We start from the raw sequence: 19558 nt of genomic DNA, 5'->3' as shown, positions 1-19558 counted from the left end.
GATTTGAACTCATTCAAAGTAATTAAGTGTTCCTTGACCATATGCCTATCGATCTCAAGGTGCAATCCTGCCCCTTCAGCCTGTACTTCGCCTTTGCAGGGGGGTCATAGACCCTCTTTTGGGAGAAGACTGAGCCAAAGTAGGAATTGAGCACCTCTGCCTTTTCTTTGTCATCTGTTATCATTTTGCCATCCTTATTTAATAGCTGAACCACCATTTCTTTCCTCTGTCTTTTACTATGCATGTAGCTGAAGAAAGACTTCAAATTACTCGAAGCCAACATGGATTTGTCAAAAACAAGTCCTGCCAGACGAATCTGATCTCATTTTTTGATCAAGTAACCTCCCTTGTAGACCGTGGGAATGCTGTATTTTTTATTTATTTATTTATTTATTTATTTATTTATTTATTTATTTATTTCTATACCGCCCAATAGCCGAAGCTCTCTGTAGACATCATATACCTGGACTTCAGCAAAGCTTTCGACAAAGTGCCCCATGATATCCTGATGAACAAACTAGCTCAAAGTGGGCTAGATGAAACAACGATCTGGTGGATCCACAGTTGGCTACAGAATCGGACTCAAAGAGTGCTTATCAAGGGGACCTTCTCAAACTGGGGAGAGGTAACGAGTGGGGTACTGCAGGGCTTGATGGCCTTGTAGGCCCCTTCCAACCTTACTATTCTATGATTCTCTGCTTTTAGCATCCCTCGCTAACCTCAGTTTGTTCTCAGCTTTAGCCTTCCTGACACCATCCCTGCAATTCTGTGCTACCTGCCTGTACTCTTCCTTTGTTACTTGGCCTTCTTTCCACTTCCTATATGTGTCCTTTTTTGTTTTCAGGTCATCCCTAAGCTTTTTGTGAAGCCACATTGGCTTCTTCTGTTGTCTTCCACCTTTTTTTCTTGTTGGAATTGTTTGTGATTGTGCCTTGAGAACTCCCACCCATCTTGGACTCCTTTTCTCGTTAGCGTTGCTTGCCTTACTGATCATTGTTCTGAGTTTATTAAAACTGGCTTTCCTAAAATCCAGGGTATGTGTTTGACTACACTCGGCTTTTGCTTCCCTTAGAACCAAGAACTCAAATACAACATGGTCGCTTTCCCCCAGAGTTCCTGTAACTGCTACTTTATCCACTAAGTCATCTCTGTTGGTTAGGATCAAGTCAAGGATAGCCGATCCTCTAGTTCTTTCCTCTACTTTCTGTAGGAGGAAGTTATCCGCCACACAAGTCAGGAATTTCCTGGAGGGGCCATGTTTTGCAGAAGAAAGGTTTTGCAGAAGATTTGTCAAGGACAAATCCTGCCAGATGAATCTGATCTCATTTTTGGATCAAGTCACCTCCCTTGTGGACTGTGGGAATGCTGTGGACATAATATACCTCAACTTCAGCAAAGCTTTCGACAAAGTGTCCCATGATCTCCTGATGAGCAAACTAGTTCAAAGTGGGCTAGATGAAACAACGATCTGGTGGATCCACAGTTGGCTACAGAATCGGACTCAAAGAGTGTTTATCAATGTAGTTCCCAGGTTCCTCCTTTTTACCCTTTTTGAAGATAGGGACCACATTAGCCCTCCTCCAGCCATCGGGCACTTCTCCATGATTTCTCAAAGAGAATAGACAGTGGTTCTGAGAGTTCTTCTGCCAGTTCCTTTATTACTCCAGGATGCAGTTCATCTGGCCCTGGAGATTTGAACTCATTCAAAGTCATTAGGTGTTCCTTGACCATATGCCTGTCGATCTCAAGCTGCAATCCTGCCCCTTCAGCCTGTACTTCACCTTTGCCAGTGGGGTCACAGACCCTCTTTTGGGAGAAGACTGAGCCAAAGTAGGAACTGAGCACCTCTGCCTTTTCTTTGTCATCTGTTATCATTTTGCTATCCTTATTTAATAGCTGAACCACCATTTCTTTCTTCTGTCTTTTACTATGCACGTAGCTGAAGAAAGCCTTTTTGTTGCTTTTAGCATCCCTCGCTAACCTCAGCTCGTTCTCAGCTTTAGCCTTCCTCACGCCATCCCTGCAATTGTATGCTACCTGCCCATACCCTTCCTTTGTTGCTTGGCCTTCCTTCCACTTCCTATATATGTCCTTTTTTGTTTTCTAAGCTTTTTGTGAAGCCACATTGGCTTCTTCTGTTCTCTTCCACCTTTTCTTCTTGTGGGAATTGTTTGCAATTGTGCCTTTAGAATTTCCTTTTTTAAGAACTCCCAATTTTTTTAAAAAAAACTCCTAAAATCCAGGGTACGCATTTGACTACACTCGGCTTTTGCTTCCCTTAGAACCAAGAACTCAAGTATTACATGGTTGCTTTCCCCCAGAGTTCCTGTAACTACTACTTTATCCACTAAGTCATTTCTGTTGGTTAGGATAAAATCAAGGATAGCCAATCCTCTAGTTCCTTCCTCTACTTTCTGTAGGAAGAAGTTATCCACCACACAAGTCAAGAATTTCTTGGAGGGGCCATGTTTTGCAGAATTTGTCTCCCAACAAATATTGGGGAAATTGAAGTCCCACATTACTACTACATCATGCTTCCTTGAAACAGTGGCTATTTGCTTTTCAACAGTTTCATCCTCGTCTTCTCCTTGATTGGGTGGCCGGTAGTAGACTCCGACCACCAGGTTCCTTTTATTCTTTGCTCCATTTATTTTGATCCAGATGCTCTTGATGGGGCTACCAAGCTCATCCTCCTGTATTTCTGTGCAGAGATACGTATTTTTCACATATAGTGCAACCTCACCTCCCTTTCTGTTCCTCCTGTTCTTTTTGAACAAGCTATATCCTTCAATTGCTGTATTCCAGTTATGAGAGTCATCTCACCAAGTCTCAGTTACACCTATCAAGTCATAATTTCCCTCCTGTATTAATACCTCACATTCTTTCTGTTTGTTCCCATTCTCTGGGTATTAGTATATAGACATCGAAGACCATGTGCTTCATAGTCTGGCTTTCTTCCTACATGTTTGTGAAGACTATTATTGGGCGCTATTAGAGCTGTTCTCTCCGGTGCAGTGCATGAGCCTTCATCCATTGTTACCCCCAACTTTACATCTCCCTTCCCCGTAGGATTCAGTTTAAAGCCCTCCTGATGAAGTTCTTCATGCTGTGGCCAAACACATTCTTCCCAGCCTTTGTGAGGTGCAACCCATCTCTTGCCAACAGCCCATCTTCCAGGAAGTATAGCCCGTGGTCCCAGAATCCAAATCTCTCGCACCGGCACCACCTTCCTAGCCAGTAATTCACACAGAGTGTTTTTATTTCCCTTTCTATCCCTCTTCTAACTACTGGAAGGATGGATGAGAAAACTATCTGGGCCCCAAAGTTCTTGAGTTTCCTTCCCAAAGCTTCAAAGTCTGATGTGATTTCTTCGTAGCTCTGCTTGGTGGTATCATTTGTTCGCACATGGATGAGAAGAAAGGGATACCTGTCAGTGGCTTTATGAGTGTAGGCAACCTTTCAGTCACGTCTCTAATCTGTCCTCCCAGGAGACAACATACCCGGCGAGTCCACAGGTCTTTGCGACATGCTTGGGTTTCGATCCCACGCATCAAGGAGTCTCTCACTACTACTGCTCTTCTCTTCTTGCTGTTGTAGGGCTGGGTGTCATCGTCTCTGCTTGACTGACCTTCAGCGTCTTGCTCATTCTCATGCAGGTTCCCCTGTAATTCTTCCTCTGCAGGCTGTCCTCCAGACTCATCCTCAAATACCTGGAATCGGTTCCATAGCTTCACTGCTTCCACTGGTGCAGAGTGGCATCTAGTTCTTCTCCTAACTGTCACCCTTTTCCAAGGAGTATCCTGTACTGCATTTTTCCTCACCTCAGCATTTCCCACTTCTGCCTCAGCTTGCTGTTGCTCTTCAAGCTCGTGGTCTGCACTTTGCTGCTGTAGTTCCACCATTCTGTCCAAGAACTCTTCATGTTCTCTTATTCCCTGGAGGGTTGACAGTCGCCGCTCCACTCTTCTTACTTTTTCTTCCAGCAGCGTGATCAACCAGCACTTGTTGCGGGTGTAGGCCATGTTGTTCTCAGGCAAGTAAACAAACATTGCGCACACCTTGCAGGTCACTACCACTGAGGAGTCTTGTCCTTCCGTAGCCTTTTTTCCCTTTTTGTTTCTAGCTTTCTGATTGTTCTAGAGTAGCCTGTGCCTGGTCCTCTACTCACTGGAGGTTAAAAGCAGAGTCCCACTGGTATGGAAGTGTGTGTTACAAGAAAAATAATTTTAAAAAAAGTTTGGGGTCTCCCCCTTGACCTCCCCTGCCCAACTCCCCTGCCCAACTCCTGTTTGCTCCCTGTTTGCTCACTCTGGTCACTCTGGGAGCTTGCTTGCTTCTGTAGTCCCTAGACCAGCTGGAGCAGCTTGCTCTGCTCTGCTCTGCTGGGAGGCAGGAAACAGACTGAAGCTTCCTGCTCACACAGCTGCTGAGAGTACTCAGGCCACACACCCCCAATTCAGTTGGAGCTCACAGGAGCACCTGGTGAGCTCACAGCCACTCAGAAGGATAAACGACAGTCCCCTGGGCTTCCTGCAGCCCACTTACCTCTTTGCCTCTGTCTCCTTTGTCTCTTCTACCGCCTGGTGAGCTTGCAGCCACTCAGAAGGATAAACGACAGTCCCCTGGGCTTCCTACAGCCCACTTACATCTTTGCCTCTGTCTCCTTTGTATCCTTTGTCTCTTCTACTGCCTGGTGAGCTTACAGCCACTCTGAAGGAAAAATGACAGCCCCCTGGGCTTCCTGCAGCCCACTTACCTGTTTGCCTCTATCTCCTTTGTCTCCTCTATCTCTTCTACCACTGCAACTCCCCTGGCCAACTCCTGTTTGCTCTCCCTGTTTGCTCGCTCTGGTCGCTCGCTCTCTGGGAGCTTGCTTGCTTCTGTAGTCCCTGGACCAGCTAGAGCAGCTTGCTCTGCTCTGCTCTGCTCTGCTCAGCTGGGAGGCGGGAAACAGCGGGTTGGACTTGATGGTCTTGTAGGTCCCTTCCAACCCTACCGTTCTATGATTCAGCTGAAGTTCAGGGGACCTGAATTAAAGAATAACAATGGAGTAAAAGTACTCTAAAATGCAGCTTCTCCACAGGTAAACTCCAGGGTAGCTGCAGAGTGGCCACAACCTCATGTTTCCCTAGCGACTTCAAGCCACAGCAGTATTGGAGAAAACCTCCCATGTAGATGGATCCCAGGTTGCAATCTGCAAAACCTAAAGCTAAAAGACAGGCATAAGTTCCACAGGTTAACATTTCCCCATCACTGACTCTCCCTTCTAGTAAAGCTGTATCTGTTGAATTTCTGCTACAAAAGCCATGGAGCCCTTCTAGAAAAATGTCAGCCTTCCAAAAGTGCGTTCTGCCTTTAGTGGCAGGCCTGGGCCTGTTCAGGATATGCGGGGAGGGAGTTCCAGGGTCAACAGGAGGGCGCTTCCTGGTGCTGGTTCCTGACTGGGGAACATAAAACGAAGGCAAAACGTATGGGGGGCCACATTCCAAAAGCGAGAGATCTGCTGCCCCTCCACACCGAAGCACTATTCAGCAGGTGCAGTTTTCTCCAGGACGACTAGTAACGTTACTGAGTTTTGAAATTTGGAGGATAAAGAAACCCTGACCCTCCATAGAGAAGTAAGAAGCTTTTTATTATCTGAACCAAACTGCCTTTGAATTTCAGGCTCATAAATAAGCTCTGGCCGTTCAGATTTCCCTGGCCTCCTTGTTTAAAACTGACCTTCCAACAGCAGCAGCAAGAGTGGGGCAAGAAGGGCTATTCTTCAGGCCTTCATTAGGCCTGAAAGCTTTACCAACAAGTCAATTTCCAGTGAAAATATCTCTTCTGAGTTCATAGTAAGATCAAAGCAGCTCTGGGAGACTACAATTTCTAAAGAGCCTTGAGCTGGAAATTTCCCATTGGTAAGGCTTTCAAATCTAATAAAGACCAGGGGAGCAGCTCTCCCCTCAGAAAATGTAAAAGGGGTTCATAAAAGAGGAGCAGAGAGAAATCCAGTGTGGGGAATCCTTGGGAGAGTGGAGGGCTGGCAGAAAAGCATTTGAAATGGACACCTTTTTTGTGATTTCTGAGATTTTGGGGGGAAATCCAAGCTTTTTCAAGAATTGTTTGCAAAGAGCAAGCCCATTCTGAATTGCGGGGAGGGGGTGTTTGTACATTTTCTCTTCCTTAAACTGTTCGAGTGAATGTGTCCTGCTTTGGCTAGTTAAGTCTCTATGCTAGGCAGATACAGGGATGAATGCAATAGCAAGTCAGTTAAGCAGACAAGTAGTCAAGCACAGGATTACCAGGCGAGTAGATGGTTTCCAGAAGAGACGTCTGAGATGCAGCCAAGGTCAAAACACAGATAACAAGTCAGATACAATACAATACACAGTCTAAAAAGCAGAGTCAAGCAGGAGTTCCAAGAGTCAGTAGCATGTAGGTTCAATCACAAGGCAAGGTCAGGGATACAAGCACTGGAGCTGGTAAAATTATTGTTCCAGGACTGGCTAGGCTGAAACTGAAGGCTTACATAGACAGAGCTTCCTGAGCCTCAGAGCTCTGTTGCAATTCATTACAGAATTGCAACAGAGTAATTCTCTGTTATTCTCAGAGTAAGAAGTAATTCTTACTAATTAAAAGTAATTCTTACTTTTAATAAAGTAAAATTTTATTTTTAAATAAAAGTAATTCTTATTTAGAAGTAAGAAGTAACTCAGAGTAAGAAGTAATTCTGTAATTCATTACAGAATTGCAATCCCTCTGGCAAAAGTCCTACTCATGAGGAGGGCCTTGCTCACAAGGAGGCCTTTCTGCTTGAGGAGTCCTCATTTCTAATTGAGCGTTCCTTTTCAAAGGAGCCATACTGGCCTGCCTCTTGAGGCAACACCGCTGTTGGGGCCAGGGGTCACTCAGCCTCTGCCTCAGTGGCGGAGTCCTCTGCCGCTTGTCGGGATGGAACTGCGACCTTCTCTGCCAAGGGCCCAGGCTCCTCTTGGTCTTCTGACATGGGCTGTTCTGGGTTGCTCTTTGCGCCTGGGAGCTCTAGCTCCTCCTCTGAGGAGGATATCTCCAGCGGGGGCATGGCATAATGCCATATATTTGTAATATGGCCAGTCTGTTTAATATAGATACATATATATATTCCACTATTCATGGTGGATCACAAGGTTTTTGCGTCACATGAGTGATGCAGTATGCCTGTGTATACCAGTTGCTGGGGAACACTACAGCAAGGATGCTATTCCACTCATGTCCTACTTGTGGGTTTCCCACAGGCAGCCAGTTGGCCACTGTGTGAACAGAATGCTGGACTAGATGGACCCTTGGTCTGATCCAGTGTGCTTCTTAACACCTGAAGTGGTGTGGCCACATGGGGACGAGGTAGGAAGCACACTACCAAAAACTCAGGGCTGGGTAAAGCTTGCCCTGCCTTAAGGCAGGGATTCACAGTTGTAAGTTAAAACTTAGATAAAGTTGTGGCCCCAACTAACCCCCAATGCTATAGTCTTGCCTCTTTATTCTGGGTGTGGGCACAAATAAGGCTGAAAGCTCTGAAGTCAAAGAAAAGGAAAAGGCCATTGAACAGAAATGAAACATAAATATGTTCATTTCGGGTGCTGAAAAAATTCCAAAAAATTGAAGGCGATTTTTGACATTCATGAAATGGATATGGAACTCGGTAAGTAACTTTAGCTTAGCCTGAGGTAAAGGAAAATGTTGGCAATGGACCCAAGAACTGTACTGATAAGAGATAAGTGCAGGAGGCTGGTGGCTCCTATTTAAGTGGGCCAGTGAACTCGCTCTGGGTTTTAGTCAGAACTCTAAAGGAGCTATGCAAGGTGCTGAGCCCCATTTTGGGATAGGGTTCAGCATTTTGGATAGCTCCTTCAGAGTTCTGACTGGTACTGACTGAAGCCCAGAGTGGATCCACTGCCCCAGTGGAATAGGAACCACCAGCCTCCGCTGATAAAGTGTCAAGACTAGCTCCAGGAAGGCGCCCTTGGTGACTCCTCCTCTGCTGGGCTGCCCTCCAGCTCCTCCTCCTCCTCACTGCCAACCACTCACCCTGAGCACTAGGAGGCAAGCAAGTGAGCAGGCAAAAGCGAGGGTGGCTCCTCCTCCTCTTCACTGCCCCTCCCACTCATTCACCCTGGAAGGCCGTGAAGACTTAGTCAGCCTGGCCTTCCGTGCTGTTCAGGGTGTACACCATAAATGGCATCAGTATTTCTGGATATATAAATATAGCAAGTCAAATCAATTGAATTTTTAATTATAGTTTTTTCATACAGTTGGAAGGACAGTGTAAAGATTTGCACAATGACAAGCATGACACCAAAGTGGAAAATATGAAACTGAAGCTCACAAATCAAGAGTTGCAGAATGAACTGGAGAGAATATTCCAGGAGTTAAATGTTGCACAACAGCAGTTGCAGATACTTCAGGATGAGGCCAAAAAGCTGCAGGAAGAAAAGGAAATGTGAGTGATCTCTAGAACTAGGAATTCAGTTGAACTGGTGATGAGGTTGACTCTCTACTGCCATGTAACTGGCCATTTTCAAAGCCGCCATGATTTGAGAGACTACTGCTTTGCAAAAAAAACAACAACCCAACCCTCCAATTTGAGAGACAGAAAGTTTCTGTGGAGAAATGTATTTGGCAAATTCTTCAGCCTTTGACTGGAGAATATACAGCAATTTTTTCTAAAAGATGGCTTTTAGGAACATTGTTTCTTGTGGTGTGTACATGCATTAATTGTTCTTGTTTGCAATCCTTGCAGCTTTTTTAGTGATTGACAAACCTACAAAATCTGTTCACCAAAGAGCACAGCAGCAGGAGGAAATAAATGAATGCTCACTATGGGCAACATTCGCCCTGTTGGGCTCTGTGAACTACAAACCCCTGATTCTGGTATCCCCTCTAGACGTGTGCCAGAGTGTTGTGCCAATTTTTTGCTATTTTGTGCCACCCCCCAGAAGTGTGTACTGATACATTAAGGGCACAATAGTGACAATACTATCAAGATAGGTGGCCGCCTCTGAACTCGGAGGCGACTGTCTATCCAAAGCAAGATAGGAGAGGCACAGGGGGGATCGGTTCCCTCCGCACCTCTCCTGCCCTGCTATTTTCCGCTAGACAGCCGTTTTTGGCTGTCTAGCTGCAGGGGGCCGACTGGGAGAGGAGGCTGCGTGTACGACACATAGGACATGTCGTACACGCAGCTCCGCTCTCCCCGCCCTGGAACACTCCAGCCCCGCCCCTTTTCAGCCGCTCCGCGCTCCTCTTCTGAGTGTGGAGGATGGGGCTTCTCTGTGCTGTCTCCGAGGCAGCATGGATGAGGGGGGAGGTCAGTTTTCCGGGAACTGACCTCAGAGCATAGGCTCCAAGGTTGGTTCCTGGAAAAGAGCATATCCTATGGCCCTCTAGACAGGGTCTAATGGCCATAGGATTGCTCCCTCCATGAGGATTTGTGGTTAACACATGAAAACATCAAATGCATCAACGGACCCACAATATGGCAAAAAGCAGAGAAAACTCAAGATAGGAATACTTTATATGTTAAAACTGTAGGTACATGTACACCAAACAAAGCTTGCTGTAACACGTGGAAGCACAGGGTCCGAAACAGACATTGGACCAATTGTATCTGAAAAGTACAACCAGGTGTGGTAACAATACAGTTAATTGCAAAAAACTCAGTAGCAAGGATAGAAAGAACATAGACATAGCAATACTGCAAACATAGAGTCTCAAATGTTAATAGGCGATCAGCAATCCTTGGGAATGCAAATAGTGTAAGATCTACCATACAGAAAGGAGTAAATCTGACAATTAATAATAATGATGGTGAATATAATTTGCATCTACTTCGCAAGTAACTGCAATTCAAAAATGTTTCTTCATGTTGAAAATGGTACATATACTCATACAAGAGTAAATGTACAAGAATGAAGTCAGGTCATAAGCATTACTATTAAACAAATGATAACAATGGTAGGCAGTGATAAGTTATCTGATGGCGATTCTGGAATTTAATGCCGTTTCTGTACTTCATCAGAAGAATGAGACTTTTGTTTATGAGTCATCACTATGCAGCCAGACCGTATTTCTCTCAAACACCACGGCCATTTCTAAAGAAATAAGATAGGAAGGCAAAGATAACTCTCACAAGAGCCTAAAGCAGATAGTAATCATAATGATACAATTTACTTTTACCTTAAATTGGTACATGAAAACTTGGAAATAATTTTTTTGAGATAACTGATTGGAGTGTTTCAAGGACCATTTGTCAGACACCATATGAACTCCAAGGAAAGAAATATTTATGTTATCCTAATTTAGCAAAATAACAAGGCAGGACCTTCAAGAAGTTTCACCCTCACCTGCTAGTAGTTTCCTGGCTGAGGGTCTCATTTACCAACATTTCTGCATCTACCTGCCAGCTGACTCAGCTCATTTTCAGGTATTATGACAGTGCAATGATGTCCCTGCAGCATGTCATTTGGGATTATACAAGACATTACACCAATTATCCAGAGATTTCTGGTGGCCTCCAATGAGAGAAGACCTCTTGCAAAACTTGTATGCAGGCTAAAGGTCACACTAGAAAGCCTGAAGGTATTTCAAGGTTCAAAGCATAATAAAATTTCTTCCAATGCCAGCTCTGAGGTTTTTGCAGCCTTCAGTAAGAGGTATCTGCATAATCAAAAGATCAAATATTATTAAATCAAAAGTCTGAGACCCTCTTGGACATGAGTAGGGATGTACAGATTTTGTTAAATCCATTCCTTCTGTATTTCGTGGATTGTCAGGCATCTTTTGTTCTGCCATCTGCTCATTGATGGAATCGGCGGGGGGGTATGACAATTTAGTTCCACTTGTGCAAGTGTGCATTAGCATTAGTGCACATTAGCACAAGTGCAAATTTGCACATGCACACCCCAAGTTTAAAAAAGCAAATCTTATTTTTTCCTAGACTTGAGAATGACATTGAGTTTGTCCACCAGTCAAGCCCTAAAAATCTTCCTTGCATTGTGTTAAAAATTCTCCTGGGAGGTGTTTGTTTGGTCCATGTAAGCAGCAATTTGTGTCCAGGACTTGACTAAAAATAGACTCAAGTTAAAAACTATTCTATGCATATGTGGAAAGTATTTTTTTTTTACCTTTCTTGGGGGGGGCGGGTCTGTATAAGAACTTTGTTGGAAATAATGTTCCTCTCAAATTTGTTTGGAGCACTACAGACAAGTAAATATGTATTCCAATTCCAAAGCACGGTAATAATGGATTTTGCTAGTCTCTGTATTATTACACAGGCCACAGCAGGAAGCACAAAGTACTGATCCCTGTGACATTTTCTCTAAGCAATAGAACATGTTGGGTTCGGGGCCTTGTGTGATACTTTTTATATTTCTCCTCCAGTGAGGTTTACAGAGTTACAGAAACATTACAGAGGGAGAAATCAGGGCTTCTTAAACAACTGGATCTTTTAAGGTAAGAATGCACGGTTGGATTTGAGGAAGGGTGCCATGCCGTTCTGAGTGGGAGTTCCATGCATAAGGGAGAAGGCGTGGAATAATTTAAGAGCACAGGAGATTTGGGTGGCTGATTAACATCACAGATGCTACTTAAACTTCCAGAATGTCATGGAAACAACTTTGTGTTGCCCCAAGGGAAGGAGGCTGCAAGTTCGGAAACTTGCTCCTAGTCAACCTGGTGTAATATACAGTATCAAAACAGGATTTCACATATGTTCATGATCTGGATTATGCTCTATGGCATAATATAGGCATGAAAGGTGAGTACATCATAGATACTAGAAATTAGCAATGCATTAAATGGTGAGTGATATGCATGCTATATTGTATGTTCCAACATGTCACAAATTATATTAAAGACAGTCTTGTGTACATGTAAGATCCCTATTCCCTTCCAAATATAATTGTTTGAAACCCACCCCTGACTCTGTAGGCAGGCTTCTTGTTTCCTCTGGTGGAGCGGGGGATTTCCTCCCAATTCTAATCCTGCCTTCAACAGGAGAATGAGTTGTGGGTGGGTTAGCTCCTGACATCTTTCCCCAGCAAAGCTATGGCCTTTTCCAGACTTTTCTCACAGCATCCCCCCATCCTTTCTGCCTCCTTTGGGCCTATTAGCCAGTAGCTTGGAATGCACTTTGGACCTCTCCCCCACTCCATCTCATCCCATTCCAAGTGAAGCTACAGCAAGACAAGCAGGGAACATATAACCTGCCTTGTAGTCCAGCGGCTTCAAACAAAGGAGTTCTTACTGCAGCTAGTATCAGGGAGGGAGTGCTTTCCCTGGACTGCTGCAGAGTTTGGCCATGTCCCAGGTTGGGAATACAGCCCAAGCAGCAGGTGATACTTTTTGGGCTAGAAAGCTTGATGGAGGAAGAATTGGGCATAATTTTAGATAGCCATAGCTCAGCCTCTTCCAGTGGCCATCACCTGTTGCTTACAAGATAATCATGAGCCAGTCAGCTTGGATGGGGGTAAACATCCTAACCTATCCCCATTTAGGTCAAATGTGCTATTTTTGGAAATGTGACAAATAGGGATGTGGAAAAAGTTACTCCATTCATTTCATTTATTAACAGTTTAATTAATTAGTTTACGCATTTGTTATTAACAAGGCATGGGAGTGCCTCTTTAGTTAAGGTGAGCCGCAAAAAAAAAATTCTGTCATTATAAGCCTCAAGATACTACTGCTTATAGAAATGACACCTGTTGAGCTAATGCATTGAAACTTGGCATCCATGATTTACCCGATGATGTCTACAATTGTGCAAAATCTCAAACCACTCTGATAAAAAGTACCACAGGTAGAGCAAGTTAAAAAGTGCTGAAAACACCTTTATACTTTTTACTGCATGCTGTGGGTAGCATATTTTATTTATTTATTTATTTATTTATTTACAACTATAAATATTTATTTTTTATAACTGGAGTGGTGAACAATAAGAGATAAAATAATAAAAAAGATAAAAAGAATAAAACACCATATTAAAATAATTCTTTTAAAGACCAGAGTAAAATAAAAAAAAACGTGGCTGGTTATTCAAGAAAGGCTTCCTGGGATAAAGTTGTTTTCAGGAGGTGCTGGAAACAACACATGTTGGCACCTGCCTGACCTCCAGAGGCATGGAGTTCCATAGAAAGGGAGCCACCACACCGAAGACTCGTCTCCTGGTAGACTCCAGTCAGGCCATAGGTCCATGTGGAACCACCAGGAGCATGCCCTCCGATGACCTCTGTGACCAGGCAGATTGGTAAAGGAGAAGGTGCTTTCTCAGGTATCTCTCAGGCATATCATATATTTCTTTAACATTTTGGTGAAAACTACTGATGTACATTATTCAGGCTTGCTGAGGAGGTGTGCCTTTCATTAGCCTGGTGAAGATCTGAACAGCAGTTCAAAAGTGATTAAGGATTCTCTGCTTCATGAAAGCCTATGGTAGCAACTGCTAGCAAAGTTATGCTCAGTTTCATTCTGAAGCTAGAATGTTGCCAGTACTCCAGGTTTTTCAGAAGAATTTTCAGAAGAATTACAGAGGGCTTCTGTGTGGAAGGCCTTTTCCCTTTAGTTATGGAATGTAATCTCATAAGGTAAGACTATATACATGGCTAGATGGAGACCATAGCATGGGGGTTAGGGAGAGCTTAACCATCCCCCTCTTGCACTGTGGGCCTAATCTGGATCAGGCCCCCATGCCTCCAATTTACATTTCCAAAAAGGCATCCAGTTGCAATATAAATTGCAGGCATAGGGAAAAGGGTTTAAACCCCATACCCTCCACCTTAGGGTCCTAATTCAGTGAGGCCCCATGCGTAAAAAAGAAGGCAAAAACCTAGCTGCATCTTTAAAGTGACATGCAGTTTGACCATCAGATGTTCAGCCGGAATCTGGCTTCCTGTAACTTGAGCCCACTCTTCTGTGTCCTGCACTCTGGGATGATCGAGAAGAGATCCTGGCCTTCCTGACTGTGACAACCTTTCAAGTACTTGAAGAGCGCTATCCTATCTCACCTCAGTCTTCTCTTCTCAAGGCTAAACATGCCCAGTTCTTTCAGTCTGTCCTCATAGGGCTTTGTTTCCAGTCCCCTGATCATCTTTGTTGCCCTCCTCTGAAGCCTCTCCAGTTTGTCTGCATCCTACTTAAAGTGTGGTGCCCAGAACTGGACACAGTACTCCACATGAGGCATAACCAGTGCTGAGTAGAGGGGAACTAGTACTTCACAGGATTTGGAAGCAATACTTCTATTAATGCAGCCCAAAATAGCATTTGCCTTTTTTGCAACCACCTCACATTGTTGGCTCATATTCAGCTTGTGATCTACAACAATTCCAGGATCCTTCTCACTTGTAGTGTTGTTGAGCCACGTATCCCCCATCTTGTAACTATGCATTTGGTTTCTTTTTCCTAGGTGCAGAACTTGGCATTTATCCCTATTAAATGTCATTCTGTTGTTTTCTGCCCAGCACTCCAGCCTATCAAGATCATTTTGAATTCTGTTTCTGTCTTCCAGGGTATTAGCTATCCCGCCCAATTTTGTGTCATCTGCAAATTTGATCAGCATTCCCTGCATCTCCTCCTCCAAGTCATTAATACAAATGTTGAAGAGCACTGGGCCCAGGACTGAGCCCTGAGGTACCCCACTCGTTCCCTCTCCCCAGTTTGAGAAGTTCCCATTGATCAGCACTCTTTGAGTCCAATTCTGTAGCCAACGGTGGATCCACCTGATAGTTTTTCTATCTAGTCCACGTTTAGCTAGTTTGCTCGTCAGAAGATCATGGGGCACTTCATTGAAAGCTTTGCTGAAGTCGAGTTATATTGTGTCCACAGCATTCCCACAGTCCACAAGGGAGGTTACCTGATCCAAAAATGAGATCAGATTCGTCTGGCAAGATTTGTTCTTGACAAATCCATGTTGGCTTCGAGTCATCACTGCATTGTTTTCAAGGTGGTTACAGATTGATTGCTTTATAATTTGCTCCAGAATTTTCCCAGGGATTGATGTCAGACAATACATCTGTAGTGCCCAGTTTCCTCCTTTTTGCCCTTTTTGAAGATAGGGACCACATTAGCCCTCCTCCAGTCATCTGGCACTTCCCCCGTCCTCCATGATTTCTCAAAGATAATAGACAGTGGTTCTGAGAGCTCTTCTGCCAGTTCATTTATTACTCTAGGATGCAGTTCATCTGGCCCTGGAGATTTGAACTCATTCAGAGTCATTAGGTGTTCCTTGACCATATGCCTAGCAATCTCAAGCTGCAGTCCTGCTCCTTCAGCCTATACTTTGCCTTTGTGTAGGGCTCCGGGCCTGTAAGCAAGCTAACAGTAGTTTTAGACTCGCTTAGATATCCATAATGCTCTCTGCTTTCATTCATTATTAGCTGCGATCCCTTGCAGTTGGGCCTTTCAGCTGGTAAGATGAGTCAAAGGCGAGTGTAGTGCCCCCTCAGCACATTCCAGAGCTAATGAGCTCTGGCACCATTTATCTTATCAGAGCCTTGGATGCTTCAGAGAGTGAAGCTATGTTTATCTTAAGCTACAGGTGTCTATAATGGCAGAAAGCGAAGAGGATCTAAAGAGCCTCTTGTTGAGGGTGAAAGAGGAGAGTGCAAAAGCTGGTTTGAAACTCAACATTAAAAAAACTAAGATCATGGCATCTGGCCCCATCACTTCCTGGCATATAGAAGGGGAAGAAATGGAAGCAGTGACAGATTTTACTTTCTTGGGCTCCAAGATCACCGCAGACGGTGACTGTAGCCATGAAATTAAAAGACACTTTGTCCTTGGGAGGAAAGCTATGGCCAACCTAGACAGCATAGTAACAAGCAGAGACATCACCTTGCCGACAAAGGTCCGTCTAATCAAAGCTATGGTTTTCCCAGTAGTAATGTATGGCTGTGAGAGCTGGACTATAAGGAAGGCTGAGCGCCGAAGAATTGATGCTTTCGAACTGTGGTGCTGGAGAAGACTCTTACGAGTGCCCTGGACTGCAAGGAGGTCAAATCAGTCCATCCTAAAGGAAATCAACCCTGAGTGCTCATTGGAAGGACAGATAATGAAGCTGAAGCTCCAATATTTTGGCCACCTAATGCGAAGAGAAAACTCCCTGGAAAAGACCCTGATGCTGGGAAAGACTGAAGGCAAAAGGAGAAGGGGACGGCAGAGGATGAGATGGCTAGATAGCATCACGGATGCAATGAATATGAACTTGAGCACGCTCCGGGAGAGAGCGCAGGACAGGAAGGCCTGGCATGCTATGGTCCATGGGGTCACGAAGAGTCGGACACGACTGAACGACTGAACAACAACAACAGGTGTCTATGCTGAGAAAATTATGGTAGTCTTGCTTTTGCCAAATATGTTATTAAGCAGTACTAAGCAATGCTGGGAAAGTGGTAGATAAGCTCTAACACACATGATTAATGCTTGCACCTGTCATGTTATCTCACTGCTATGCATGAACAACATGTATGATATAAAAGTCATCTTGCAGCACAGCTCTTTGTTCAGAGCTATGTCTGATCCAACCACTGGGTATGCCTGTGCACTGTAAGTACTCAATAAAAATCTCCTTGTAAGCAAATCTGCACCTGACTTACCACTTTCTCGGTACCCTTAAATCTTGGAAGCCCACAGCCAGGGCATACAATTGGCACAGCGAGCAGGGTGCCAAGGGAGTTCAGGTTCAAAGGGAAGGAGGATGTGGATCTCGGTGTGCAAAACCGACTCCCAGGCTGGCCACAGGAAGAGATGTGGGGTCCGGTCACAAAGCAATTGGCAGTCCTGAGTGGACCGGTTGCATGGCCAGAGGTAGAGAAGGACTGCACTCCAGTGGCTCTGGTAACTGCATTAGAGTCTTTGCAGCTGTAAAAGTGGTCAGCTAAGGAGAAGCAGAGTGCAGGAACTCTGGCATGGCTTTTGCTGACAGCATTGAGAACTGTTAGGCAAAAGGAGTCAGAATGGAAAGAAAAAGCAGAGAAGCTCAAAGACGAGCTAGGGAAGGAGCAAGATCTGAAGATGTTGACCACAGAAATGTTGCAGGACAGTCTTGCCTCCAATGAAGCATGGGAGCATAAGGCTGAAGAATTAGCAATTCGGCTTATACGCTGAACCCGGAAGAAGTGCCCAAAGCGTGCAAAAATGCGCAACATCAGCACCTCGCCCGATTGGGATCAAATCCCTAGGAAGTGGAAACTGAAGATGAAGACCCGGGGGATGAGGACAAGGAACAGGGTGAAGGTGAAGAATCAGCACCCACGCCACAAGCTAGACCCGTCTTAGAGCGGAAAGTGCACCAGAGGACGGTCCCAGGGCAAAATGAAACGGAGAATGAGGATCTCAGTCACGGTAGTAGTATTTAGCTTTGGACTGTTCTGGAATTACATAGAGCCTATAGCTACTGACCATCAGCTATGTGATTTCTGAAGAGTGTAACCATTAAGCTTTTGCGGTGGGATTCCCTGCAATAAAGAAATCTCACTGATTTGGGTATCCAGTGTCAGATTGCCTGAGTGTGTGTGCTGGGGGGATCGGGAAGCCTGACAGCATGTTCCTAGCCAAACCAAAAACGCTACCACCACACTCCTGCAAGCTGCAACAAATCCTGTAAGCTGGGACCCCAAACTGATTTAGAGAAAGAATATATTGTAGTAGCTGACTTCAAATACATCAAGACCTGGGTAGCTGACTGGCTGATGCTGTAAATTATGTTACAACTGCAGATGACTCCCTTTTGCCTGGATCAACTACTAAGACTGTTTTCCTTTTTGAGACCCCAGCAGAAAAAGACTGACCTGAGCCATTCATCGCCCCTGATGAAGCAAAGATTCGATTGCCCTTTACTTCATCGTGTCTTGTTTCAAACCCAGGATTTACAATTAAAAACAAACAAATTGTGAAGCTGTACTTTCAAGCCTGCAAATCACTGCCTCCCCCCCGCCTCCCAAAGAAGATTGATGACTGTGTAAAGAATGCAAGTACAAGGCGACCCCCATCTCTCTGTGGCGTCCTGGGTTTTGGCACTCTGCTTAGCACAGACTTTCATTTTTGCCTGTTGAAGAGCTGGTTCTACCCAAAAGTTTGTGTCCCAGATAAAGGAGAAGGGGGCGGGGGTCATGTTTTGAATCCCTGGCTAGCCTATCTAGTGATGGATAGTCCCAAGAAATTTTCCCCCTCACTCAAGCTTCAGTTTCCTTAGTCCTCGTTTGAGAAGTGTTTAAAAGTACAATTGTTGTTCCCTTGCTGTTAAGAGCCCTGCAATTCAAAACTGCCCTGTAACTCTAAGTTTGCTTTTGCAAAGGGGAGGGGATCATAGCCAATTCTGATTCAATAACCAGAGATTTTGGCAACTACTTCTATGGTGTGTAAAGCCACATGAACAGCTTTAAGAATGACAGCCAATGTGGATCTCTCCTTTTCTCCTTGCAAAATAGATGGTTTTGTTGTTTCTAATGTGGTTGAAATAGCATAGATTTAGATTTCCAAGTAGACCCATTAAAAGCTCAGAAGCACTGGCAATGTCTTTGTAAGCTCCCTAGTTAGACAGTTGCTTCCCCTTAGTGATTTCCGAGCAACCAAGCCAGGAAAGTGTGAGGGGAAGGGAGAAAAAAATTAGGGTGAGGAAGCATTATGGGAGCAGGAATAATGTCAGGGCCCAGCTTCAGTGCTGCAGTGGGCCTTGTAGGTTATAGCCAGGATTTGATTAGAAGTAGCCTAGAAGGGTTTCTAGAATGTCAGAGTCTGTGTGAGCTTATCTCTGTCAGTGTTCTCAGAGCAGAGCCAGGGGCAGTCACCCAACTCCCTGTCTGCCTGCTGGTCTGGCCTTAGTGGGCAGGGAGGCTGGAAGCTGTTCGTGAGACCCTGACAGAGGTGGAGTGGGATTTGCAGAAGGGTTGCCCAGGTTGAAGCGTCACTGCTGGAAGGCTGAGCAGTGCTGCCCTCTTTAGACAGAAGCCTGCTGAAAAGCTAAAGGCCCTTGTCTGTGAAGGGATCTGGAGGGGGTGTCCGACAGTCACGCCTCCCCTTTTAAGCTGATGCAAAGGCGAAGAGCCTTTGCTAGGAACATCTCGTCTTCATTGCTCGAAACCTTCTCGGTTTGGCTCCATCATTGTCTGGGCTTTTAGAGGCACTCTGCACATGAACTGGAACTTTAGATTGTTAAGGACTTGCCATGAAAAGTACTGTGAGGCTTTTCATAGACTTGAAACTCTCGTTGCTGTAGATTGTGTGTTTGTGTTTGTAGTCAGCTCAGTATACGGCAAGCTGGGTTTGATCTATGATCTTTGGACTTCCCTCTGCCAGAACTCATGCAGTGTAGAGTTGCCAATGCGAAAGCTCCTTGCGTGTGTAAGTTTTTACCTTGATTTTAATAGGCCTTGATCATGTAGCTTAAACTTATTAACAAAAGATTCAAAGTTAGACTCTCTATAGATGTGAGTTGTTTAGGCTTTTTAGGAAGTTATCCCCTGATTGCCTGATGAGTTCATTCATTCCCTTTCCATATTTGGGGTTAGAGCCCCGGGAAGGGATAGTCTGGGTTAGGTACCCAGGA

At 44.7% G+C, this 19558-nt stretch overlaps 1 protein-coding gene across 1 annotated transcript in view; it reads left to right on the top strand.

Annotated features, from left to right (window-relative positions):
• The window catches only part of CRACR2A (calcium release activated channel regulator 2A), a 198229-nt gene that overhangs the window by 148254 nt on the left and 30417 nt on the right, over positions 1-19558 (top strand). The window contains exons 8-9 of the mRNA XM_084859988.1: positions 8274-8461; positions 11401-11472. Coding sequence (XP_084716114.1) covers positions 8274-8461; positions 11401-11472 — 260 coding nt within the window. The remainder of the gene's footprint in view (positions 1-8273; positions 8462-11400; positions 11473-19558) is intronic.

Source organism: Heloderma suspectum, chromosome 5 (genome assembly GCF_057233095.1).
Source record: "Heloderma suspectum isolate Gila_16-S chromosome 5, 16-S_ref, whole genome shotgun sequence".
Classification (NCBI taxonomy): domain Eukaryota; kingdom Metazoa; phylum Chordata; class Lepidosauria; order Squamata; family Helodermatidae; genus Heloderma; species Heloderma suspectum.
The sequence above is the reverse complement of the archived record's forward strand: the minus strand, read 5'-3'. Positions and strand labels throughout refer to the sequence as shown.